General features: G+C 41.1%; 2 protein-coding genes across 5 annotated transcripts; both read left to right on the top strand.

Moving 5' to 3' along the window:
- The first annotated feature begins 1,574 nt into the window (after positions 1-1,574).
- On the top strand, positions 1,575-12,640 carry myzap (myocardial zonula adherens protein). 4 transcript variants are annotated; one of them, XM_069663013.1, is made up of 14 exons: positions 1,575-2,075; positions 2,839-2,919; positions 6,104-6,196; positions 7,005-7,166; positions 7,272-7,364; positions 7,460-7,573; positions 7,665-7,829; positions 8,233-8,358; positions 8,625-8,753; positions 8,835-8,929; positions 9,140-9,245; positions 9,791-9,874; positions 10,065-10,171; positions 10,271-12,640. In XM_069663013.1, exons 1-14 carry the CDS (start codon positions 1,998-2,000, stop codon positions 10,950-10,952), a joined length of 2,115 nt encoding a protein of 704 aa, XP_069519114.1. In that variant the 5' UTR covers positions 1,575-1,997; the 3' UTR covers positions 10,953-12,640. The 4 variants fall into 4 exon arrangements, with proteins under 4 accessions (XP_069519114.1, XP_069519132.1, XP_069519105.1 ...); XM_069663031.1 differs by having other exon boundaries at positions 7,002-7,166; positions 10,110-10,171; XM_069663004.1 differs by having other exon boundaries at positions 7,002-7,166.
- A 1,057-nt stretch (positions 12,641-13,697) lies between these two features.
- Positions 13,698-17,943, top strand: polr2m (RNA polymerase II subunit M). The gene is made up of 4 exons (XM_069663043.1): positions 13,698-14,025; positions 15,086-15,679; positions 15,815-16,037; positions 17,244-17,943. Exons 1-4 carry the CDS (start codon positions 13,913-13,915, stop codon positions 17,385-17,387), a joined length of 1,074 nt encoding a protein of 357 aa, XP_069519144.1. The 5' UTR covers positions 13,698-13,912; the 3' UTR covers positions 17,388-17,943.
- Positions 17,944-26,029: the final 8,086 nt, after the last annotated feature.

The following is a 26,029-nucleotide window of genomic DNA, read 5'->3' as shown; positions in this document are numbered from 1 at the left end:
AAATAAAGTCATTTCTGTAACACTGGCTGTTTGGGACGAATCCAACACTGGATCAGTATCAGATCACACAACAGCTTGGTTACAATCACAACAGGAAGCGACTCCGATCTGTTTGTGAGGGAGGATTTCCACACCACGTTTTGGACGGAGGCCTGGCCGGGCGACCGCCTCACTGATTGCAGGAGTAAGAAAAAACAGTTTGTTTGATTTCCTGTCAATAATTAACTTCTCAGTTCTGTAGAAATACCTGTTAGATAATACAGAGAGTTTTTCCTTTCATATGTTCTGCTCACTGACGTATTTTGACATCAGCTAACAGCAGATCTTTGTTGAACAGGCTCTCTCCTGCTCGACAGCTTCAGCCTTTAAACTTGATTCTCCTCTGTGACTCTGTAGTGTCTCTAGTTTCTATTAAAAGGGAGTGACTGCAGGCCACTCATAACAGGAATGTGACCCTGCTGTCAAGAGGACTGTCTGTCTCTTCAAGACATTTGACAGGATGACTGAGTGTAAAGGGAGTATAAAAACAAATTAATGGCTTAGAATCAAATGTGGTTGCGGTCAGACCGTAACAATGACATTAAGAAATAATGTGTTCCTGTTGTCTTCCCTTTCATTGCTATCCTCTATCAACTGTATCAATAATTTATCAGCTAAAGCAACGCCTGTACTACAGGACACCTCATGCACCTTCAGTATTAACCAGTTTCTGACTCCATTTAATCAGACGTCACGACAGCAGGACAGAGTTTTTGGATCATTACATAAGTAAAAGTAACAATATGACACTAAAAAATATTCCATTATTAGTAGCTATAAAATGTACTTAAAGCATCAGAAGTAAAAGTAGTCATTGTGTAAAACAATCTCAACAGTAGGGGATTTATTTAGATCTTTGAGACGATGCATGTCTCCAGTGTTTTCTTGTGGTACTTTTATTCCAAAGCTGAATATCCAAGTGTAAACAAGTAACACACACACACACACTTTAAGGACTAAGTTCTCAATTTCACCACTTCTAACCATGTCAGCAAACATGCTAATGTTTCCATCCAGCTGTTTTGATCAGAGCAGGGAGGAAAACATAAGTCTCGCCATTTAAATAGGCCTACAGGAGCTGGCAGGTGATTGGCTTAAAGGGTCACATGGTTTTAACGTTGGCTTCAGTTGTATATAATTCCATAATTGGATCATAATAATTGATGCACTAATATTTAAGTAGTACTATAAGTTGGCGCTTGTACTGAACAATTTCATGCAGTGTTGTGCAATTTGTAATTATAAACTTTTTTTATTATACACTGATCACATGTTGGTGGGTAAAATTTTAATTTTAAAAACTGACTAATAACTATAGCTGTTAGATAAACAACAACAATACAAAGTTATTGCTTTTAAAAACAGTGAAATTCACTTTATTAAGACTAATAAACAGGAAGCTAATGTCCAACCTGTTAACTGTGAAGTGAACAGTGTAGCAGCTCCTCCCATCAGCCCCTCCTGTTGATAAGCAGCTCCACCTGTCCCAGCCCAGAAAGGAGGACCCGCCCTGTGAAAATGCGCCTCTCAGAGCAGGAGGCACACACCAGGCAGGCAGCTGAAATGTGGCCCGACAGGTCTGATGGGAACTCAGAGATACACACAGTGAAAGAGAGAGAGAGAGACGGGGAGGCTGCTGAGTGAGTGACAAGCCTGTCTGTCAGGTGGATTAAAGAGGAATAGGACAATGACATATTTGTGTTTGTGTTGCTGAGTGTGAGATTGTACCTGACTGAGGAAGAGGCCCCGTGGACTCCCAACACCACCACTAACACCACTAAAACCAGCAGCAGCAGACTTGACAGAGTGGAATTTCCCCCCTCTTCCCGGGCTGGAGCCGGGGGCAGATGGTCGCTCTGAGAGTTTGAGCAGAACTCAGGAAGGAGAGTGAGAGGAAGGGTGGGAGGAGGTCCAGAGAGGGAGAGGACGACGAGCGAGGAGTGGACAGAAGAGGAGACATGCTTCGCTACGGCTCAGGACGAACTGTTTCCACCACCACCACTACCACAGAGGACTCTCCAGAGTCTTCAAGTGAGGTAAGAAGTCCCAGAGACGCCGGACACTCAAACTCCCCCTTTCCTCTCTCTCTGTCTTCTCTTCTTTGTTTTGCAAACACTCCTGTGTTTCTTCCTCCCTCTTCTGTTGCTTGTGCCTCTGTAACCAATTGTTTCTTTTCTGTATGCAGAGAGCGAAATGTTTCTCAGCCCCAGCATTTTCTGCGCTCTGATCATGTGAAAGTTCATGTTTGTGATAGGATGTGTTCACTCACAAGATCATGTAATGGGAGCTGATTGTACAGCAGGCAGGGCTGTCATGTTTATTTGAACAGCTCTCTGATAAAAAGGCCTTTGTACTAAACAGGCCTTAAACGTATTCCCATTGTTTTCTGTAGAAGAAACAACACACTATGATGTAGTAAACTGGCTTAGATGAAGGCATTATTTTTTGTGGAATAAGGTCTTGAAATAATATCTTTCAAAATAACAAATAGTACTATTTTTGTTTTTGGTTTATACACAGCCAGACAAAGCATTCACTGTGTAGTAAATATTCAAACAGATGCCTTCATGTAGCGCGGTTTCCCAACATTTACATAAACTTTGTTTGTCTTTCTGTTGTCCATAAATAAACCCATGTTGGTGGTGGACAGTTGAGGTCTCTGATATGTGTCGACCTTTCTTCCTATGCTTCTATGTTTTCATGCCAGCTCTTCTGTCTTCGCTCCTGATGACATAATGCAGAAAATCATTTGCGTGCAGAACCTCATTTATTTGCCTTTTGTCTGTTTGTCTTTCTCAGAGGAGGATCAGGCGCCTCAGGTTAACTCTACACGCCGGCGATAATGGAAATAAGGAGGGAAAAACTGCAAACTCAGACACAGTAAGTCCTATATCTCCCTCATTGAAATTCACACAATTAACTGTGCCACATGCGGCCTATAAGTCTTAGTTGACAGCCTCTTTAGATAGAGGTAATGAATAGAGTTAAATTAAACAACCAAACACCAAGGCACTCTCAAAAATAATAGTGATAGTAAATGATAATATCTTAATACTCTACATTCATTCATCTTATTACAATTATACTTTTGAAAGATGGTGGAGCCACTGAGATTAATGTCTTTTTATCATCTGGACCGGTTGCACAATCATGACAGGAGGGTGTGTGTGATAATGCATGCACAGCTGGTTCACATTTACTTCAAAGCTCAGCTCTGACTTTGTATAATAAATCTTTTCCATACAATAGAAAATATTTAAAATACCACAGCTGAACAGACAATATAACTGATACCTCAGATACCTGAGAGCTGAAACTGAGAAACAAAGCTAATAAAGATTGGATTTGCTTATTGAAGTACAGAATTACACTGTGTGTGTATCCATGTCTGTTGTGTGAGTGCGGGTACAGTAAATGCTGCAGGCTGTGTGGCTGTTTGCTGTAGGTGGCTCTTTGTTTGTGTACGGGATCTTTGGTCCACAGTTTGATAGTGAGAGTGAGAGAAGAGCTGAGTGTAACTTATTGTTGGCACTGAGGACGTTTTTGGTCCTTTCCACTGAATAAGAAGTTCAGAATGGTTACAGAGACACGGTGGTATGTTTTGTATGAACCTTGGCCAAGCAGTATAGTGTACGTCCAGCTACCACACCTCCACTCACTGCGCTGATAGCACGGCGCGGCGCTGCTGTAATCTGTGAAGAGACACACATTCACGGTGTGAATGTGTGTCTCTTCGGGAGGGTGTGACCGGGACTATTGGAACTGATGACAGAGGACAGTCGGGTCAAGAGTGAACACAAAGTGACGAAGAACACACATGTGCTCGCTAATGACGTTTACTTTGGTGTGTGTGTTCAGTGATGATGCAAACGCTGCACAGCCCCATGAAGTGGCAGTTTATACAGACAAACAAAAGTGATATTACAATTTAAAAAACAGAAAAGTGGAAATAAGAAATAGTCGGAGGATAATAATAACATTTAGGAAATGGCTAACCTACTTTCTGTGCGAGAGAGAGTGCGCAATATCACTCCTAGGTATGTATGATATATCTGTAGCAAGAGCTAGCTGACAGTTAGCTTAGCTACGCGCAATGATAGGAGATAAAAGCAAACTGTCTGTCAAAATGCAACAAAATCGTCCTTATTAATTAATATGTTATATCTTGTTTGTTTAATCTGTACAAAAACGTTTTAAAATGACTCTGTTTTATGCTAGGTAGCTTTGTGTCATTAGTTAGCTTTAGATTCTAATAGGTAGATTTGCTACCCTGTGATGAAGCCAAGCTAGCTGTTTCCCTGCTTCCAGTCTTAATGATATTATTAGCTAACTTGATGTTGGTGGTAGCTTCATATTTATTGACCAAACATGAAATGGTACAGTCTTCTCTTCTAACTCTTCTAAATTACTGAAACTTTTTCAAAGAGATGCTTAGCTATTAGCTATCAGATCAAAAGGTTTCCAAAGACATAAAATATGTCGCTATGCCTTGAAAATTGACTCAATCTAAGCTTACTGGATCATTTGTAAATGAAACTATAAACATAGTGACTAAAACACAACTTTGAGTCCACTTCAAAGGAACATGAAGGGGAATATTAAGGATTAAGAAGAGAAGAAGAAAGAAATCACCTCCCTATGTCCTCCTCACCTGTTCATTATGTATTCAGAGCTCTGTGCTGCTTTAATTGCTGGGAAACGCAGCTTTGTTGTTGCTGCAACAACATGTAGCTCAAATACCAGCAAAGTGTTCAACAGTGACAAAGCTTTGCACAGGCTTAATTTAACAGTCCAATTTTTTTGTTACATTTATTTAGGTGTCCTTTTTTACCCTTTGTTTTGACCTAAGATGTAATCTATAGGGAAGGTCAAATGGAGGCCAGCTGCTGATTGTGTTGTGAAAGCAAAAAGAGGGGATAGGGGCAGACATGAGGTCAATCAAGAAGGAAGGAAATGACAGAAACATCCTCTGTCAGAGATATTTGGTTTCAGAAGGAACGCTGGTTATAGTGGTTACTCGCCATGAAATTAGAAAGGGTGTATCCTGCAACCTGACACATCATGGACACAATCCAACCAGTCACTCTGGCCTAGATGATAACACACAAAGGACCTAGACACACATATTGACCTCTCTACACCTCTGTCATTGGATTTCATCTGCACAATGGCTGAAAGCCTCTTCAAAGTGAACAGGATTCAGCCCAACGAGCGACATGAGAGGGTCTTTGTGCTGTGATTTCAGGGACAACTTTCATGTTTGTGTCTCTAATGAAGAGCTAATCCAATCAGTCAAGTCCTTCACAAACCGTCATGTTAGCTCTTGTGCAACAAGTGGGCTGCATGGTGAAATGTTTGACAATGCTCTGACATAAAGTCATGTCAAAGAGGCGGCTTTAAGTAGTTTTACAAGTTTGCATAATGTAGGCAGCTGGTGATGTGTGTGAGGAGGTCCGACTCCTCCAAAATTACAGGTTCAGCTACAAGAAGCAGGTAAACATTGTTAACCAGTGCACTCAAACATCAGCATTGTAAAATTCAAAGCAGCACATACTGCATTGTTATTCTGCACTATCAGAGGAGGAGGCTGCAGTGTTGCTTAAACATAAAGATGGCTGTTCTTCCCTCCCATCTGCTGGAATTCACATCCGCCTATCAGCAGCGGGCCTTTACTGTTTCTCAACAGCACGTCCTCTGTAGATGAAGTGGAGGAGAAATGTGAGGCTGGGCTCCGTCCACCCGACGACAGAGACGTCTTTGTTCTCGGTCCTCCTCGCTCTTATCTCTGTGAGATGCTGAGACTGACGCCTGTTTCTCTCAGTATTACTATCTATCTATCTATCTATCTATCTAGCTATCTGTAAAAGGACTCGAGAGTATCATTGCATTAAAGTGTCTTTACTAATTAGAAGGAAGGTTTCCATGTTGTGGAATGTTGACTCAAAATGATAACACTTATTTTGAACATGTTTGAACTCTCTGGAGTCAACAACAAAGTGGAATGACGTTAATATTCTGCAACTGCAATCTTGAATATTTATTGTTTTTTTCTTCCCTCCCCTAGGCTGGGAGAGAGAGGGACGTCAGTGGGGCCTGGAAGAAGAAGAATGGGATGATCCAGAGAGAGAGGCCTGCTGGCCGGGAGTCACCTCAGCAGGTAACAGACACATCCACCACATGAGTAATAGGCATAACGCTGCTGCGACGCATATACTTCTTCAGCAGGTGTGTCGCTGACATCCTTCTGTTAAAACAACGTTACTGTGCAAGCACCTTCAGGCTGTCGTTAATAATGTATCCATAGATATTCAACATAAACAGATGCCTTTAGATGACAGCAACAAATTCCTTCTCTCAGAAGTATCTACCTTCCTAAATCGATGTATCCAAATAATGAATAATGTATACGAGCAGTAACTGCAGCCCTAAAACGAATTTGTTTGTAATGTCCAAACAAACATTTTCCTCTTGCACTGCAGCACTTAAATATTTATAGCAACTGAATCTCTAAGCTTCAGTTCTGTAATTTATCTGCACCCATGACTGTAACTGTCATTTGTTATTTAGTCGTTTTATTGTTTAAAGTGCTGCCCTTCTCCTCTGCTGCATGCATATCTTTTCACTGGGTGCCCGTCTGCTGCAGATACAATAGGCAGAAACAGCAGCAGCTCATGTACTGGGTTGCAGAAACATGACACCTTCAATACACCCTGCACCTTTTTTTTTTAGCTGTTTGTTCCCAGCCTCTTGTTTCCAGTGCTCAGCAGCAGCAGCAGTGCTGGAAATGCCTGATCAAGTGTACATATGCAGGCATTTGCATCCACACACAAAAACATGTGAAACACCCACAAGGGTGCATGTTGAAGCAAACACACAGACACACAAACACAACAACAGTATAAGTCAGGGAGAGTGCAGGTTGGCTACAGAAACCTGACCCTGGAGGATCCTGTCTCCCTCAGCAGCTCGGGGACATGACCAATGGGGTGCCAGAGACCTCGCTGCAGCATCATGGACCCAAAGTGTACGGCATCGTGCAGAGGACGGGCTCAGACAGACAGCAGGAGGTGATGGCACGAGAGTGGACGGTCAATCACCTTCAGGATGAGATGAAGTACATCCGGGAGGTGAGTTGAAACTAACACGCAACTGGGCCTGCAGGTCAACACATTATTGTTTAAACATCTATGCAGCTGTGTGTGACGATAATATCTCTGTGTTATTTTTTACAGGTGAGAGATTCTTTAGAGAAGGTGAGGGAGCGGATGTACGGCCAGTTTGGAGGAATGCAGCAATCGATGCAGAAGCTTTCACAGGAAATCAGGGTAATGAACTATGTATCACATGACCAGTCTGATCTCTGTCATCAAACTCTCTGAATAAATCTAAACACGCAATGTGTCTTCATGTGTGTCTTCAGGCTGCCAACTCCCATCGGAGGAGTCTGGAGTCAGAGGTGAAGATCCGGACACAAGCCATGGAGAGCTTTGATCAGATGAACAGCTCGCTCATATCCGCCAACATCGGCCTGCAGGTAACAAATCAATGTCACTGACCCCTAGAAGACCTGCACCATGACAGCTGCGTGCCATGACAGAAAAGGCTGGCTTGATAAGTAAAAGAAGTCTCCTTTGCAGAAATCGCTCCTGGAGAACTGTCAGAACAGAGTGGACAAGAGAGACGAGGTGAAGAGTCTGAGGAGCACCTATGAGAAAGCACAAGAAAAACTCAGAGACAAGGAGAGGGAGCTGGCTGCTGCCCAGGCTGAGAACGAGACTTTGAGACTGCAGGTAATCCTTCAAAAGCATTTCTCTGTGCGCACTCTCACTCACACACACCCTCAAGCATCAACAATTTTCAAAACATTGTGAGAGATAAATCTGCTCTGGCACATTGACTAAGAAGGCCTTAAATGGCCTGTTGCAGTTCATCCTTTTTCTGAAGCCGGTTAAATCACAGGTAAAAACAGACCATTTCAACAAAATAGTCCCATAACAGTCATTTAATGTTCCAGCCTGTGGAATAAACACGTGAGGAATAGTCACAGTTTGCTTTGATCCAGCCGTTTGCTAACAGACCATCTCACTGCAGCACAGAAACACATCAGCAGCATCTGTATCTTCTATTCTGATGTCAGTATGGGATAATCAGCCGAGTAAAGGTGTCATCTCTGCTGTGCTGTGAATTGTGCAGGTGGAGTCTTCGCGGGAGGCCAGCACTCAGGCCCTGCAGGAGCTCTCAGCAAAGCTACAGCGCGAGTATGAGGAAAAGCTGCAGGAGGAACAACGGAAACACAGGGAGGAAATTGAAAACCTACAGGTCTGCATTCTTTACTCCTTACTCATGAACTGTCACCACTGTAGACTACATCAGTCAAAACAGAAACCGCCATGTCAGAAGAACAGGTCTGATGTGTGATGACAGCTTAGGATGTCGTACATGTTTTTGGTTTTGACACATTTTACAAAGAATATGATGCGGTTTGAATTAGTTAATCAGACTGACTGTTAAAAAGCAGATAAATAATACACCAACATCTAAAGAACTGGAGCAGTCCAACATCTAAACGTGTTCCGTTCACTCAGGCACAACTGGACGAGTACATCAGGCGACTGGAGGAAGCAGAGAGCAACATCAGGATTGCAGCGGCCAAGATCTCTGAGAGGGACCAGAGGATCGTTGAATTGGAGCGTCTGCTCGACTGTATGGTAAAGGTAAGGTAGCAATTTAACAAAAAAATGAATCAACCTTCTTTCACCTCTTGCAGATAATAACATTAACAATGATGATTACAGGAAAAGAGTCAACTCCACCAGAAGCTGCAGGACACTGAACAGCAACTCCGCTTGTTGGAGCTGACAGACCAGACTGATGCAACTGTCGCCAAAAGGTACAAAAAGCATGTCCACATAGAACAGAACAATTGACGTCAGAGTAGCGTTAAAGCCACTATTCCAGTAAAAGGTTGTAAATCGATCACTGTGATCTTCTAAAGTTTATTATCCGTGATCTGACAAGTATTTGACCTGGCTGCACATTCCTGTCGAATGCATGACGATGGATTTATGTGCGGCTTTAACCACATACTGGTTCTGTTTAGGTCCAAAGAGCTGCAGTCTGAATCTGTGGATCTCCGTGAGAGGATCAAACACTTGAACGACATGGTGTTCTGCCAGCAGAGGAAAGTCAAAGGAATGATCGAGGAGGTGAGCACAGTTAATAATTATTATTATGATGATGATGTGTGTGAAAACTGTCGAGTCACACACATTCAGGTCTTCTGCTCTGCATGTGTTTTGATACTGGGCGTGGATGAGATGCATACGTCAGCTGTAGGAGCAGAAGTTTGTTCATCATCCAGTATGGATGAGTGCCGTGTACACAAGGGATATAAAACGTCATGTGACATAGAGCTAATAAAGGGTGGGGCGTTGTCATAGCACAAAACACATAATCTAGAGATGAAGGGATTAGTGATTAAAGTGCATTATTAGAGTCTTAACTGGCCTCTTTGGAGTTCATAAGTCTTATATCCCTCCGAGAAAAGTAGTTCCTTTTGTCCACTATCCATCATATCCAGCAGAACACTCAAATGCTTTCTAAGAAAAATAACTATGTTAGTCATACTGCAAATAATACTGATGCAGTAAGTTCACAATATCGGATCAAATGAACAGAGCAGAGGGCAGATCTGCGTGAAGCTGTATAAAAAGTAACTAGAATTAAATGTTGTCTTCTTGAATGTGTGAAGGTTGCGTCACTGCGGTCTCAAGTGGCCCAGAAGGACATGTTCATCTCCGAGCTCCTGGACAGAATTGCAATAGTGGAGTGTGAGGTAAGACTTGTGTGTTTTTACTGTGTGTTTTGATTGTGGTGTGGTGTGGTTATCTATTGCATGGCTACAGACGATTGCCTGGGTTGCTGTGCGCTGAATTCCTGTGTGGTTTCTTTGTGTCATTGCATCTATCAAATCACTTTGCATGTATCTGACCTGACAGTGTTGTTTCATCTTTTCCTTTTCCCAGAATAATGAATTAGAAGACAAGCTGAAGTATTTTATGTCCACACAGAATAGGCCGAGAGATGTTTTGGATACCAGTGAGATAGGAGTAGGCTGCGATCTGCTCCCTAGGTAAGAAGCAAAGTGGGGAAACATGTTTAGCAGCTTCAGATATTTGGTGCTTCATTTGTAGGTGATTTCTCACTCTGATGTCAAAATGTGCATCTGCAGACGTGACGCACAAAGGCATGATGTTGAACCTCCTGTTCAGAGTGAACCACCTCATCTCCATACCATGAAACGCCCACTTCCATCACTAATTGAACTTCCATCACCTCCACCTCAACCCACATCACCACCTCAACCCTTATCACCAACTCAACCTCGATCTCCAGTACCATCCTCATCACCCACTGATCCTCCATTTTCTCCACAACCTTCATCTCCAACTCAATTTCCCTATACTACACGAAGTCCACCCCTAACGCAACCTTTACCCCCCATTCTTCCCTTATCCTCCAATCAACCTCCATCCCCTTCATCTACCATTGAACATCCATCCGTCTACCTGACATCACCCATCGTACCCAGGACGTTCAGGCCTAATAACCCTCCGCCCAGCAGGCTGGAGTCCAGTTTACTGAGGTACACTCCTGTCCAATACAGCCGCTTCCTGCAGTCCAACCCGTCAGTTGGGACTTTCCCCTATACCCGCCAGTCTGAGTCTGAGCCTCCTGTGAGTCCGGTCCCGTCCCGAGACGAGGTGGATGCAGAGACAAACACAGACACCCGAACAAGTCCAGAGGAATCCACCTTAACCCAATCATCTCCTCGACCAAGATCAAGGGCACCTCAAGCTTACACACCATTCATGAAGCTTATGGAAATTACATCAAAGATAAACATTGAGTGATCATAACGTATTAATGAGACATTTTCAGAAATACATGATGTTTTAAACCTCTCATTTATGATGAAATACGGAGCTACATTTGAAAGAATGTTAGCTTAGCTTAGCTTAGCTTAGCATAAAGACTGGAAACAGCTAGCCTGGTACTGTCCAAGGGAAACAGAATCTACCAGTTTGCAACTTTAGAAATGTGCTAATTACTTTTTTATATCTAAATTATTCAAATAAAAAAAAGGAGGTGTAAAAACCACAATTCACTGTTTTACAGTAGGTTACGAGACCAGGCACAGTTACTCTACGGATTCTTCGATGGCAAGTAGTCTGGCTCATAAACCCTTCTACAAAGGCTTTAAAGATTTAAGACGTCCACCAAACACAACATTACATCGTAATTAGTGGGCTGTAAAAATGCAGGTAGGCAGAAAAAGCTGTTTCCCCTCATTTCCAGTCTTCATGTTAAGCTAAGCTAACCGACTGCTTTGAGCAGCTTCAGTGTCAGCAGACGGATGTGAGAATGGTATCAATCTACTCATCTTACTCTCCGCTAGCTAGCAAAAAAGTGTTTTTCCCCAAATATTGACCTTTTTTCATTTCTTTTGGCAAATTAAGGATTTTATACTTGAGTAATAACTGAACTTAAAAGGTGCTACCTGCTGTCGGAACAGAACAGGTTAGCGATTACTTCCTGTTTCCAGTATTCAAGCTAAGCTTTATATAGATGCAAGTAGCAGAAAGTTATTATAAAGCTAAGTTGTATGTGACGACTGTATGATATACACGTAACTACAGTTAATGTACAGTTATGAGTTGCTATGGTTAAAGCTAAACTAACTGCAGCTACGTATTTACTATACAGTCATGAGAGCGGTGTGTAACCTGTCAAACTCCTGATGAAAGAAGGCTAAAAAGAGAAAACCTAAGATATTGAATAATTGCTTTAACACTCAGCCTTGTTTTGGCTGCTTTTTGATCTTTAACAAAATAACAATAAGTGACCGAGATCTTGATTTTAACCAGTCAAAGTTGACTTTTACATGTTAAACATATAGTAGAGAATATGATTCTGGACTATCATGTTGGAAGTTTTTGTAGGTTTTCAGCCTATGTTTGCACATAGCACTATTAATGATAATGCTTACTTTAGGTTGTAAATAATCTGATAATCTGTAAAATATGTTGTAAATAATGTACTGAAGGATTATATTTGTTTGTTTACAGTGAAAGTAGCCTACTTATATTGCTCCCAGAGCTACGAGCATTCAGTCTTATATGAAGGTTCAGGTTATTGTGTGTATTTTCCTATAATTTTTTATTGGCTCTGTACAAATTAAATGAATATTATTTTCGTATTGTAACAGTATGTACAAAATATTTATTAACATGCTTGGTGCCTTTGTGAACAGCCTACTATCTGACATTGGTGGTGGGCATGAATCTCTTTAAAATTGGCAACAGGGTTATATAATAATAAAATATGAAGAACATTTTTCAGCTAATGATAAAACTGTTCAATCACTTTAAAGACATTGACCTTATTAAGGTGACTGCCATTCCTGAGCCACAGGCACTCGAGTATTATCCAGCTGTCGTCTGCACTGCCACAACTGTGTTTGAAAAGCTTTATGATGTGCCTTTTCCTCTACGATACATATCATTCTGCAACGTATGATAAGAGGCCATTGTATGTTTGGATAATAAAGACTTTACTGTATAAGTAACCAGATGTCCTCACTGTATCAACAAACGTACACATTTTCATATACTGTACAACCTCATACAAACATGGGAAACCTATAGGACTACTGTATTGATGTCCGAATTTCATAGTAATTGATATAGTGTAGTAAGAAACACATTAAGGGTTTTAAAAAATGTTTTGTTTCACCAGTTTTCAAACATTCAGTTACTTTTACAAAAATGTCAATAAAAAAACTTATTACATTTTTATTCAATTTCAAGCAGTAAAGATTTACTCATCAGAGTTAGGCAAGACATAATGTTTGAGAAACTGTTGATTTCAATAATTTTGTGAAACAAAAAAAGAAGCTTTCCAACCTCTCCAAAGTTATGTGTAATACAGTACAAAAAGAGTAGGTGGACTTTTCAGCTGAACAAAACCTTAAGAGTGCAGAGATTTTATTTGTAAAGTACATGCAACCCTTTGCTTCTGATAAGATGAGGTATACATGATACACCTGTTTCTGTTAGTGTGTGAGATTTTGAAGAGAGGATGCACACTGACAAAACCGCTCAATGTTACACTAAAGAGAAAAAAGTGAACCTGAAAATGTAAAAAAAGAGAAAGTGCTGTACTGAGATTTTACTGCAACTGTGGAGCTGAACAGACTTTGAACTCAGGGGGATAGAAAGGACACAGCTGTAACCTCTTGGTAGAAGTTGGGTCATTGTTCAGTGAGCTGAGTGAGGAATGGGCTGGCACAGCGGTTTGGGACACATCCGGATGGGATGTGGGAATGCAGTTATGGAAACTGTGAGACTGTGGAGCTTGTTCAGACTGACTGCACTGGTTACAGAGAAGAAAGGCAGATCTTATATAAAGCACTGTTGGAGTTCACAGTCAACTCCTTGATGTCTTCATTTGGTGCTGATAACTACTTTTGACCGGCAGAGGGCAGCAAATCACCTTTCGCGACTGTGACATGAGGAATAAGAGCATTACACTGTCTTGTACAGCAGAGGGCGTTAGAGCCACAGCTCACACGGTTGATTTCCGCAGAAGAAGAAGAAGAGTCCCACTTTGAAATGTTGTTGTCTCATGCGTGAATACGTCAACTTACCACCTTTAGAGGATTATAACGTTCCCTAACTTTAACAATACCAGTGAGCTGTTGTCGCTTTGAGCTGGTCAATTTATGACCGGAGTTTTTTTGTATAGTTTCAAACTGTGACGTTAGCTCGCGCTGTTTCATATGGCTGTAGCTAGCTGTCACTAGCTAACAGTGATGTCCTCCTCGTCTTGGTTAGAGCGTCAGGGACAGGTAGTAGACCTGAGACACCAGAGCAAAGAAGAGCTCCAAGAGCTGCTCTTGCGACAGGAAAAGATTCTCTCTAACAAGTAAGTTCACACTGTTAGCCATAGTTTGTGCTTTCTAAGGATGACTGACACATAAGAGGTACAGACTGTGGCTGAGTTCAGACATCACTCCCTGTAGCACCTCCTGGAGTAGAACAGCTATGAACAGGTAGTTTGATAATGTAAACAGAACGACAGAAGAAATATGGTGACTTTATCACACCACAGACAGAGACCACAATAACAGAAGAAAGCTGTAATGTTTTTCTCATCAGTAAATTATAGGATGTTTGGTCTGGCCCTCCTGTCTGAAGTTATACAGAATACATATCTACAAATAAACAAATCATCCAACTGTTCAATAATATGAATTGAAACAGTGTTGTTAATAAGCTTAAGGCTTAAAATACATTATGTACGGGCATTCTTACTGATAGATTAGGGATTGAATCTAATTTCATCATGGGCAGGGTTAATTAATGATTAATGAGTGCTTGCTGGATTAAGTTGGGTGTTTGTAAGTTCAATTACAAAGAGCAGAGACCTGCTGCATATGTAAAGTGTCATAAGACCATTTTGGTTGGGATTTGGTGCTAAAAAAATGGATCGATTGATTAGTCCTTGTTGGACCTACTTATGTAATAGATTTTGTATTGTACGTATTGCTTTTTATTATTTTATTCTTATTGCCAATTTTCTTATTCTATTTTTTTTTTTTTTTTTTTACTGTAGTTCTATTTTAACTGTTCTGCACCACTTAAAAATGTATAGATGGCAGCATCTAAGCTAGTTTCAAATGTAACTAATATTTCAATCACGTAAGGCATAATTTTGTGCAATGGATGGAAGAGACTCCTCAGAATAGCCAATTGTATGGTTATACAGCATACAGTATTAGAATATACTAGTGTCATAATACAATGCTTTGAAAAGTAGGATGAGATATGTGAAATGATTTAAACCAAATGACAGATGGATGAAAATAAAAAAAGACAAATAAATGCACAGAGAAACATAACAAATGCAGATATGAAAGCCATATGTATCTTGAATGGCTGTTCTGAATAAAGCATGAAATAATGATTTATTGTCTTGTTTTCAGGAGGTTATTACAGACTCTTCCTGACAAAGGGGAAAAGATAAAAGAATTTGCAGACAAAGTGCGCCTTGCCATTGAACATCACAATGAAGAGGAGAGGAGACAGGGCTTGGTGTTGGCTGCCAGGACAGAGTTACAGTCCAAGTACCAGCAGGCTTTCACTATGCAACAACGTGCAAACCCCAACTCACCAGCAGCCTCACACCAGGACAGGAAAAGTGAGGGTGCTGCAGGTGAGGCAGTACAGGACATGGAGAGCTCTCCTGCCTCAGCTCACATGCAGGAAAAAAAGACTTTGGATGAGAAAAAGGACCAGTTTGCCTCCAGAGCGGCTGCTGAGGAAACCATGGAGACGGCTGCTGCTGGGGCCTCTCTGAACTCTGATGGGACAAAAGAGGGTGACCTTGCAGAGGCCTTAGAAAGGGTCAGACTATCTGAAACTACTACTGGTTTCAGTGTTGAGTCCAAAGACCCATTAAACAGCACAGCAAGAGACTTGCTCAGAAAGCAGACACCAAAAAAGCCTCACTTTGTAACAGTCCTGGAAAACACAGAGAGATCTTCAGCTGCCAGGAAGCCAAAATTCAAACCAAACCAGTGAGTGAACTTTATTTCATGATGTGATGATTACTTTAAAAAAATAAAGATACAAAAGTAGTACATTTTTGTTTCTTTGTTCTTTTTTAAAATGTGTTCAGTTGTACACAGCATCTTCTCAACCTTTGTTTGCAGGCTGGCCCAAAGAAGTGACATCTCTCCATCAGGATCCTCGTCTCCCAGCCAGTCGTCTGAAGGCTCCTCTCCGCTCTCTGCTCAGGCCAGGCGGGAGCGGGACAGAAAACACCTGGATGACATCACTTCAGCCAAACTGCCTCCTCTCCACCACAGTCCGGCTCAGCTCCTGTCTCTGGAAGAGTCGGCCGTCCTGCTGAAAGAACAAACCAAGAAGCAGCAGGTCAGTGCAGCTGAGTTTTCCTCAGACTCCCAAACATACAGTGTATACCTCGTCCCCCTTTGAAGGCCTTTAATGGATTAAAATCAGCCATAGAGAATTACAAGCATTTGGCGGCCATGCAGACCAACAATAGCCCTGTGTTTGAAAAATGTAAGAGACCTTATTGGTGTGCATGTTCGGCTTCAGGTAACAGACATTTAATGAAGAATATGTTCCAGGAATTCAGTTTAAGTAGCAGATACATTATTTTTAGGGCTTAAACACAATGTTTGATATTTCTGTTTCTGCTTCTTACAGCAGTTTAATATCGGATTAAAATATTGGCACATTGTTAACAATGTTAGCTTAAGCATGAAATAAAATATCCATAAATATGTACTCGAAGGTATTTGATTGGCTGCTAAATAGTCTCGCTGGATGACATCGCATTTTCACCTCACGAAAGTTGAACTGGTTCAACCCTTATGCCGAACAAACCTGCATTTTTTTGCCGGAGCCCCTTGTCTTGGCACTGCTGCGCTGGCCTCAAATTGATGAGAGGGCTTCTTTTGTTTGATTTCTTACACAGTGCTTTAGTTATTTGAACACAGCTTTAATGTTATACAAATAACAAAATACCAGAGGTCATATATTTCTCTGAAAAGAAATGAGCAAACATTTATTTTTATTTGTTTTACCAGTATAAGTTTTATTTTCTTTTATTCTAAATTTGTCTTGACACAATAAAAGTAATTACTAACTTTGTACAATCTGTGCAGAGTTGTGAAAATAATCCAAATGTAAATCATACTTTGTAATCATTTAATGAAAAGATGAAAATAGTAACTTTCAGTTTCTATTGAAATATTATTTCAACAATCTAATTTATTTTGCAGTACTAATTTTGATTTTGACATTTCAAAACAAAATGTTATTAAATAAGTTATTAGTGACTCTTAAGCGTCCACATCCGATCCCTCCATCTGCCTCTAGAGTGCAGCGTTCAGTCGCTGCAGGCTCAGAGTGTCTCATCCAAAGTAAAGACTTCAGAGCCAAACGTCAAACAGTGTGCTGCTGTCACTTACAGAGTCCTGTTAAGCTTATTATCAGTCCTACTTTTGTTCAGGGTTTAATAGCTATAGCTGCGCTGCTTTATGATAATGTGCTTGTTTTCTGTTTACCAGCCTATTCATGTCAACCTCTTCTCCGTATTCTCTTTAATTTCAGGAGTTGCAGGCCAAGCTGGCCGCCCAGAAGCTGTCTGAGGGATTGAAGATCTCTATGGGGAGCTACACTCCTGACGGTGGCCCCACGGCTGCCTACAGAGAGGTTCACGACGAAGGAGCCCAGCTCTCCTCAGAGGAGGACTGATCCTGGAAGGCCAGAGCTGGGGAAACCAGAGTGACCTTGGCCCTGAGGGAAACAGGCTTTGGACCTCGCAATCAGGACCCATCAAACAGGATTTTCACTCCAAGGACAAGGATTCTTAAGAGAGGAAAAGAGTCTTTGCACCGTGTGAAGGCAAAGTTTGTATCCCAGACTCAGCTCAGGGAACTGAATGGCAGGTTGAGAAACTAGCTTACTTAGTTGTCATTCAGTTTGTATTTGCTTCAGTTGTTTCAGTGTCAGGAATAATAAAACCTGCTGTTGACAAGGAGTTTTAATATTTTAAGCCAATAGCATGAGAGAACTGTTTAATCTCAGATTCCTGAAACGGATGATGTCATGGCTTTTTGAACCTCAGAGTATTGGAAGTTAGAAGCTATTTTTTAAATTAGTGTTAACACTATTGTGCACTTAGAGCTTATCAGCAGGTGGAGCAGACTGTTTGGGAACAATCATGCCTGTTTACAACTTTGTCTACAAAATGGACCTGAGAGTGACGTCTCAGATTTGATTATTACAGAATATGCAACAGAATTAAATAAATACATCAGCTTTCCAAAACTGGTCGTGTTTGTGTGAAGTTAAGTTTTTCAATTCCTCTTTTTGCTCTTGTTTTAATACTTCAAAAGTATGCAGTACCATTTAGGGAAGGTACTAATGGAACATAAGTTGCTCATATGTTGTGTTCCTCTGTATAAAACACGTAGAATGATTGTCCTTGGTGGTAGCGGTGACCTGTAAGACTCTCTGTCTTATAGCCTAACCTACCTCTGTTTCAGCCTTAGGTCACTGTGTGTATCTCACATCTAACAAACTGTATTCTGCCGGCTGTCGCCACTGTGCTCTTATAGTTCGTAGTATCATGGAGACGCTCCATGAGGAAGAGAGCTTGTGGTGCCACAGGGCTGAGCCAGTGGGAGAGCAGAGCATGAGGACTAAAATCTACTTAAATCTCTACTTAGAGCTAACTTGGACAAAGGTATGAATTAATATAATAAAAATAATCACTCCATTTATACAGCACTTCAAAAACTGCTTAATAAATTTATTGTCATACAAAGCAAAAGAAAGATAAGCAGAAGGCGACAACTGAAACCTAACTTAACTAAAAAATGGAATCATCTCAGTGCTGCTCGTGCACATCTGTCACTCTTTAATCCATTTACCACCGTCATTATGTTTGTCACCGAGAAGAGTAACTATGTAAGTTTACAACAAAAGAGTATGATACTTGTCACATTAAATGGGCTTAACAAAGCTCTAAAAATACATCAATTTATGTTGAGGAGTAGAATGAACTTTACTTTCCCTGAAGGCTTTGATTACATTACTACATGAAAGACTTTTAATGCACCACTAAATTGTGTAGCACTTGAGTTATGTACTTTGTAACCTTCCCAGGCCCATTTTTCCTGTGTGGATTTTATACGTTTCACTATCAAATAGAAACAAACTTTTTTTATTGTGAGACTTTAATTTTATTAAGTTAAATTATGTGCTAAATCACTCAGCGAGGGGGGATCAGTTTCAGGCTGTAGTGAAGCTTTGGTCAGCTGCAGGCAGTGATTCTGTAAAATCCTGCGCGATGTTATCAGGCAGCGATCTGTGACACACTTGATAAGATTAATGCCGGGTTAGTGAAATATTGAAGCTTGATGGCTGAGACATCTGGACTGCATTTGGATCATGTTGTTGCTGGGAACGGCAGGCGATGATGGGACGGCAGCAGGCTAATGCAACATGGCAAATACCATTTCTCAGCTTTGCTAATATGTGGTAGATAAGAAGTGCCAGCTTCAGTCAGCATCTTTCTCAAACTGCCTTTCCCATCATCCCTCTTCCAACTCTCGCAGGAGTCTGCAGGACGTCTGAATTTAAACAGCCGGATGTCGGGATTTTAATGAGAAAGTAAGGAGGCACGTTTGAGGGGAAATGAGGGTGGGTTCGTGTGGTCAGAGTCTGCTGGTAGATGCTCCTTGATAACCTTTGGTAGTTTTTTTTCTGATTCATCGGTGGGAGATGTTTAAGCAGAACAGCCCACCTGATTGCTGTGTATTTAGACTCTGTATCTGATGGGATCCAGAGTGGTGTGTGTGGTGACGTCCAATAACAAATCCTCGAACACGCTCTGCAGAGGATCCTCATTGTGCTGGGATTAATTACAGCCTACCTTGCTTACATAAATTCAGAGACTGTTACCAATTATGGGGCACATTTTTGCTTTTCTCTGTGGTATCTGGCGTCAAACCTAACTCTGAACGTATGTTGATATTGTTGAGGTGGAACCACACTCTCTATAGTCAAAGCTTTTCCTCGCTGTCCATTGATGATGAGGTTGTTTATACTTCGACTTGAATCCCAGACCCCTTGTCTCAGATTAATAAGCTCCTCGTGAAGTAGTCTGCAAGTGATTTGCTCCATCTCAGAGTCCGAAATCACGCGTCTCGCGGGAGGAGAAGTAATTTGCTGTTTGGGAGGGAAAAGTAGAATGTGATTTCAAAACTGCCTCTTCAAAGAGCTTAAATTAGATATACAGCATGATGTATAGACTGGCGTTAAACACGAGTAAGGCCCTCAGCAGAGTGATTGGATTATATCTGCCAGGTTACAGAGTCTGAGCTCATGCTTTTTCCATTCTCTGACGTTTCTGTCATTTTTTTTTTCAGGGCACATGAAGAGATGAAATAATGCAGCACACAGCAGCTTTGTGCAGATAAGGTTACAGCCTATCTCCTCATCCCAATTAGAACCAGCTCTCGCTCCTCTTACTGCACTAGAACCAGTGCTGGAAGAAGTACTCATATACCTTACTTAAATAAAAGTAGCAGTGCAACGTCACAAAACATTAAAAACAATATAACCCCCTAAAATGTAGCCGGATAAAAATATAGAGAAGCGTTAAATGGAAAACTTAAATAAAGCTCAAGTCTATCAAAACTGTGAGGAAATTAACTTTGAGATATATCTTTGTAAAATAAATCCAGGGCTGATAAGAATAACTGAACCTTTTTATTATTATTATATTTGATCCAATGTTACTTTAAAATGTGTGTTCGCTAATCCCAACGTGTTAAAGACAAACCTCACAGCAGGTTGCACAAAGAAAAAGCAGCTCATTTCTGTGTTGATCTCAAGTGTGAAAGTTGAACAAATGTTTTATATGCAAATGCAACAAGCTGTGAATGAGACACAAACAACCTTTGCATGTGTGTGACTCCACTCTGTGCGCATGTGTGTGTTCTCCTGACGCAGAGACGAGGAAAGTAAATAGTTTCCTGACAGGATCGCGCTGAGGTCTCCAGTTATCTCACCGTGAAACGTGTGTGAGGAAGCTCGCACATTGCTCATGTCATGGCTGCTGGCTGCCTGAGGAAGCATGATATGTGGCTGCGGCGTTCAGGAGAGTCCTGCAGCTGTCTCACCAGAGAGGAAAATGTTCCCCGACTGGTGGGTGAATCTGACAGATGGGTCTTGAACTGAGTGCCGGTCGTAAAGCATGGTCATGGGAATGATTTACTGTGTTTTTACATGCCTGAGATAAAGTTTTCTTATTCCTCAAATGTTCAACAAACAAGACAAGTGTGGTCTGAGCTGTGACTGTCTTTACAGTTTATATTTCACCTATAATTGATGTGTTATTTTTGCATTACTTTTATTCTGTAATGTAATTTTGGAGCAATCTGACACGAGAATTTCCATCAGGAATAACCTTATATTATCTATCTTAATTAATATAGTTAGACAATATCATTGAAGTTTAATGATTTATGTTTGATTCAGACCATGTTATGTTCATTGTAGCCTGATCTGTAACTGGTGTACCAGATATGTGGCACATATCTTCCTGTGCACACCTCCAATTCATCAGATATGCTTCCTGGCTCACTACAACATCCTGCTGCCAACAAGTACCCCTTTCATCCCCATACACTATCTCCTCTATCGTGGTTACCAACTCATATAACATAAAAAGGACAAATTAAGACATAGCAGTAATGCGTACAGTGTTTCCCACTAAAGAGCTCCAGGTCTCAGAAAGTGGAAATCAAAAATGTACCCAGAAACATGTAACTCCAGTCCGGCCCTGCCATAAATGTACTTTGTTGCGTTCCACATCTGGGCAAGAAAAAGTTGCACATATCATGTTTAGGCCTCATATGTGATTTATTATAAACTCATGACTAGAAACTTAAATATGCTTGGGCTCATAGTTTTCTGTTGTCCTAGTCCCTTGTCGTCCCTGTGTTTCCCACGCATACCAGCCTTCATTTAAAGAAGTTTTTAGCCATCAAAACTGTGAGCACAGTGGAAGTATGAGAGGCTGCTTGCGCAAAGTGTGTTTTGTGTTTTTTACACATGGTAAACTGCTGAGTGTGAAAATCTCAGCAGCCTTGCTTTATTTCACACTTTCAAATGCAAAGGACCATTTCTCTGTTAACAGCAGTCCCTTTCTCACACCCTTCTTTAAAGAGTCTTTTCATCTCCACCCACTGACAGTAGATTGGATTTAATAGGTGTTTTAAGTAAGGAATTATAGCTTTAAGTTGATTCCTCTGTTACAGATCATGTGCCTCTTATAATGCATAAAGCACAATAAAAGGCATGTGTACTGTTATTTAATTATACGCACTGCTATTTGATTATTCAACTACTAATTAACTAACTACCAGTTTAAATGTGAGCACAGTAAAGCAGCCTGTGGAGTTTCAGTGAAGTAAGAATGTCACAACACAAGCGTTGTGTGTTTCCTTTTCCTTGGAACAATGTTTACAGTTCAAAAGCCATAAAAGTGACCACAAATGGAAAAGGCATGGTATAGCTGTAATGAGTTATCCTTGTGTAGTCACGTCTTGCAGCAGATGGACTACATGTTTGTTGGGACCGTCTGCAGGCAGTACCTGCAGCTGAACACTAGGTGGCAGTAGTGTATCTTTGTTCTTTGTCTCTGTAGCCTGAGTTTGTGTTCTTGTATCAAGTTTTTATACTTAATCTTTAAAAATGTTTTGCTATCATAAGACACGTCATCAGGGCTTTTACTGTTTTAAATTTGTGCTTTTATCAACAGCAACTATGAGAAACATCCCGAAACTGTGTTAAGGATTATCAGGCCGGGGTCAGTATCTCTGAGGGAATCTGAGGATCAACAGCTGTCAGCAGGTATTTGCGATAAAGAGCTTAAATTACTGTTTAAGTCCAGATAGTGAGTCTCTGTGAGTCAAAGGTGTGGTGCTGGTCCCAGGTGAGCCCACAGACTCACACCTGGTTCCTCCGCCAGCCCCGGACCCACGGCTCTCACTGCGGTGGGAGATTGTCCACACATATGATCTGGATACATTTGTGGAACTCCCACATCTCTGCTTAGAAAGCTTTGCATAACAATCCTGAGGCACCAGAAAGAGAAAGGGTGGAGGAAGAGAGAGAGAGAGAGAGAGAGAGAAACAGAGAAACAGAGAGAGGGGAGGGAAAAGGGGTAAAATGGGTTGAGGCCCGTGATGCATGGTGTGGGCCAAGAAGCTGCCAGCATCCCAGCCGCTCCATGTCTGGCCTGGCACAGCATTAAGCGGCCTGTTTTGGGGCCTGTCAAAAGCTCATCACGGCAAGGAAGCCGTCTCTGTGGGGATGCTGCGGGGGTGCCAGGGCCCGGCGGGGGGGAGAAACCAGAGACCCTGCCCGGCAGCTCGCTCATAATGAGGAGGAAAATTCTTATTCTTGTATCCACATTAATGTTACAACAACAATGCACTTTTGTCCAACTTTTTTTTCTCTCCTTCAGCGCTTTACTACAGTGTCTCTGTTCACGCCCCTCATCCTGCATTTAGTGAAACCTGATCCTGTTTGTGGTTAGATTATGCTTCTCTTGTACTAATTAAAGGTATATATATCTCTATACATCCACAATGCACTGCTGATTATCTCGGTGTATTGTTTGCAGTAACAGCCTGGTCGAAGGATTGTAAAACTCTGGGTAATGTCATTTGTGGCAATCAAGCAGAGTACCCGTGTGTTAAGGTATAATTTCTTGGCCAGAGTTGTTTGTGACATCAATCCAAAGCTGTCCAGGAACAAGGGCGGACCACAACAACATAATATTGTTTTTCATTACTGCCTGAGTGAAATCATGGCCCTTGATTTGAGAACAATCCCGACTAACAAGCACCAGAAGAGTAAATTCAGCTCTTTGGAGTCCTGCCAAGTCTTAGAACATTTTACTCAAAGTGTCCTTAAAGTAAAACCAAAAAAAGGTATTGATGCCAAACCTCTTTATTTTGCATGCAGGTGTGAAACAGATACGTATGCATGATGGAAATCGCTGAGAGCTGAGGGACAGTTGGTTTTATTTCCCACAGCCTCCCAGCTCTGGTGAGTCAGCGTAGTAGGCCGCAGCTTTCTGGGTAATTCCTATTTGTTTGCATAATTGTGTTCATAAAGTCTGTATTGGACGGTTAAGTTTGGCCCTGGTCCTTGTGTCTTACAACAATAGTAAAAGCCTGCAGTAAAAAAAGAGCAGAGCTCCTCTCCAGTCCAACAATTATGGGGCCTCTATATGGAGTAGTTGGCTCGTTTATATGCTGTAATGTTGTGACCATTCCAAGCCCCGAGGCCAGGTGTTTTTGATTGCAGTTCAGCACGTTGGAGCGCAGACTCTGCAGCACGGCTCCGGCCCCACAGGATGCTGGGATACGAGTATGATAAACCAGAGGAGACTGAGTGGGAGTGGGAGGCCCACACTGTTTTCCTGATTTATTTATTAATGTTTTGCTTTCTCTGTCGGGCAGACAAGCAGCTACACCCTCTTATTAGATGACTTCCTGCACCGTGTAAATTAATCCAGCTGAGATGAAACATTTTAGTGTGCAACGTGTTTTGGATAAACTACACACAAGGACAGGAGTTTTACAGCACGGAGAGGCAAAATTCTCTATAATCTCTTGTTACTTTAGCAAAAACACAGCAAAGACTGTACTCTCACTGTGTTAAAACAATTTGTAGAGATCTAAATGTTCAGGTTTAGATTGTTGATATTATACCTACACCTTTTTTAATGTCTTTCTCAGTGCAGCAGACAGCACAGACAACAACCTGCCATTAAAACCTTCTAAACATTAATCAGAAGTGAAAAGTTTGTCGACTTACTGTTAAATGTAGCCCTCTAGTGGTTGCATTATTCCTCAGGGCCTAGTCATCATTCAGAGAAGGAGATATCTCATGAAACATTTTATTACTTTGAAGACAAGAACCAGGGTTCTTTACTCCTTAGTTTTGGACATTATACCTGCATTCTTATTTTAGATTTAGGTTTGTAAGACTGTAGAGATGCAACAACGCAGTTCAAACAAGGTCCAGTGATACAAAAGAACATAAAGTGTGAAACACACAGGCTCAAGTTTTTCAAAATCATATCTAAACTAGCACATCTGAGACATCTGGCATAATCTTTAACATTATCAGGTTAAAACATTTTGAGGCACTGAATTTTCAATGAAACAAACAAACAAAAAATGACGTGGCGATGACATGTAGCAGGTTGGATGTTGATAGAGCAAAAATGGATGGATTTCATAATTCTTGCCAGTTCAAAGCATTTCTGCTCATTTGGGCCGACATTTTGGTACGTCACAAAGTTGACGGTTGCTGTAGTGCCACCCAACTATTGTCTGATCCTCACACACACAATGTAAAACGTAACAATGCTGGACCCATGTGTAAAGTTTTGTTTAGTAGAATCTGGACCCGTATGAACCAAACTTTACCACCAGAGAGTAGTGTCCATGAGCTATAAAGTTATAAAGTTAACACAAATATATATTCAAATATATATTTTTTCACCTTTTGAAATATGTCCCCTTTAAATACGTTTTCAATGAAAACCTGTCAGTGAGGTTAAGTGTTGTAATCCTTCATTAGCGCTCATGTTTGATGATGTTGGATGCGATAGAGGAGGTTCAAACCACATAAAAAAAATAGGCAGCAAAATAATAATAACTTTTTCAAACTTGTTAATGCAATGAATCAATCCAATATCTTATTTTTTAAATATATTAAATTTAGCCAATAGTTGTTTGCCCCTCTGTACTTTAGGTAAAGGAGGGACACATCTAAGGTCAGCATTGAACTACTCATCTCTTAAAGGGAAGCTTATAAATTTAAAGTGACAGACACTTTTTGCAACATGTGTGTGATAGCAGGCAGACAGATTATTAATTTCCACTGAGGCTACAGTGTCATCTTTACAGTCACTAAAGTAAATTCATGAAAGCTGTCAGACTTCCTGTTGCTCTTTCTTCTCTTTCAACATAAAACATAACAACATTACAAAGCAGGCCATGACCAATGAAGAATGTATCACACTCTGGCAAACATTTACAGGCTGCAGATGGTCCTGGTTCACTTGTGTACACACTCCTTTGTCAGCCCCTACAGGTGCCACGGTACCACCTAATACAAAGCAGAGTGTGGAGGAGGAGAGAACAAGGCTGTGCTGCTCCCTGACATGTTTTACAGTCTGCGTGGTGTGCTTCTTCAGACAGGTGCTGGTGTTTAAACTGTAGCTCTAACATCAAGGCTGGAAACACACTGTATGTTTCAAATGATCTTTTGTACTCAGCTTTGAAAAGCCTGTGAATTAT

This window comes from Semicossyphus pulcher, unplaced genomic scaffold (assembly GCF_022749685.1).
Source record: "Semicossyphus pulcher isolate SPU_LCO1_2020_fin unplaced genomic scaffold, fSemPul1.0.p SCAF_1, whole genome shotgun sequence".
Classification (NCBI taxonomy): Eukaryota; Metazoa; Chordata; class Actinopteri; order Labriformes; family Labridae; genus Semicossyphus; species Semicossyphus pulcher.
This window is presented reverse-complemented; position numbering and strand designations above follow the sequence as displayed.

Excerpts from the sequence above, each read along its gene's own strand:
- myzap (XM_069663004.1), top strand. The coding sequence starts at position 1,998 with ATGCTTCGCTACGGCTCAGGACGAACTGTTTCCACCACCACCACTACC. Across the intron at positions 2,920-6,103 it reads AAACTGCAAACTCAGACACA|GCTGGGAGAGAGAGGGACGT; the intron begins GTAAGTCCTATA and ends TCCCTCCCCTAG. Across the intron at positions 7,830-8,232 it reads ACGAGACTTTGAGACTGCAG|GTGGAGTCTTCGCGGGAGGC; the intron begins GTAATCCTTCAA and ends TGAATTGTGCAG.
- polr2m (XM_069663043.1), top strand. The coding sequence starts at position 13,913 with ATGTCCTCCTCGTCTTGGTTAGAGCGTCAGGGACAGGTAGTAGACCTG. Across the intron at positions 14,026-15,085 it reads GAAAAGATTCTCTCTAACAA|GAGGTTATTACAGACTCTTC; the intron begins GTAAGTTCACAC and ends TCTTGTTTTCAG. Across the intron at positions 16,038-17,243 it reads AACAAACCAAGAAGCAGCAG|GAGTTGCAGGCCAAGCTGGC; the intron begins GTCAGTGCAGCT and ends CTTTAATTTCAG.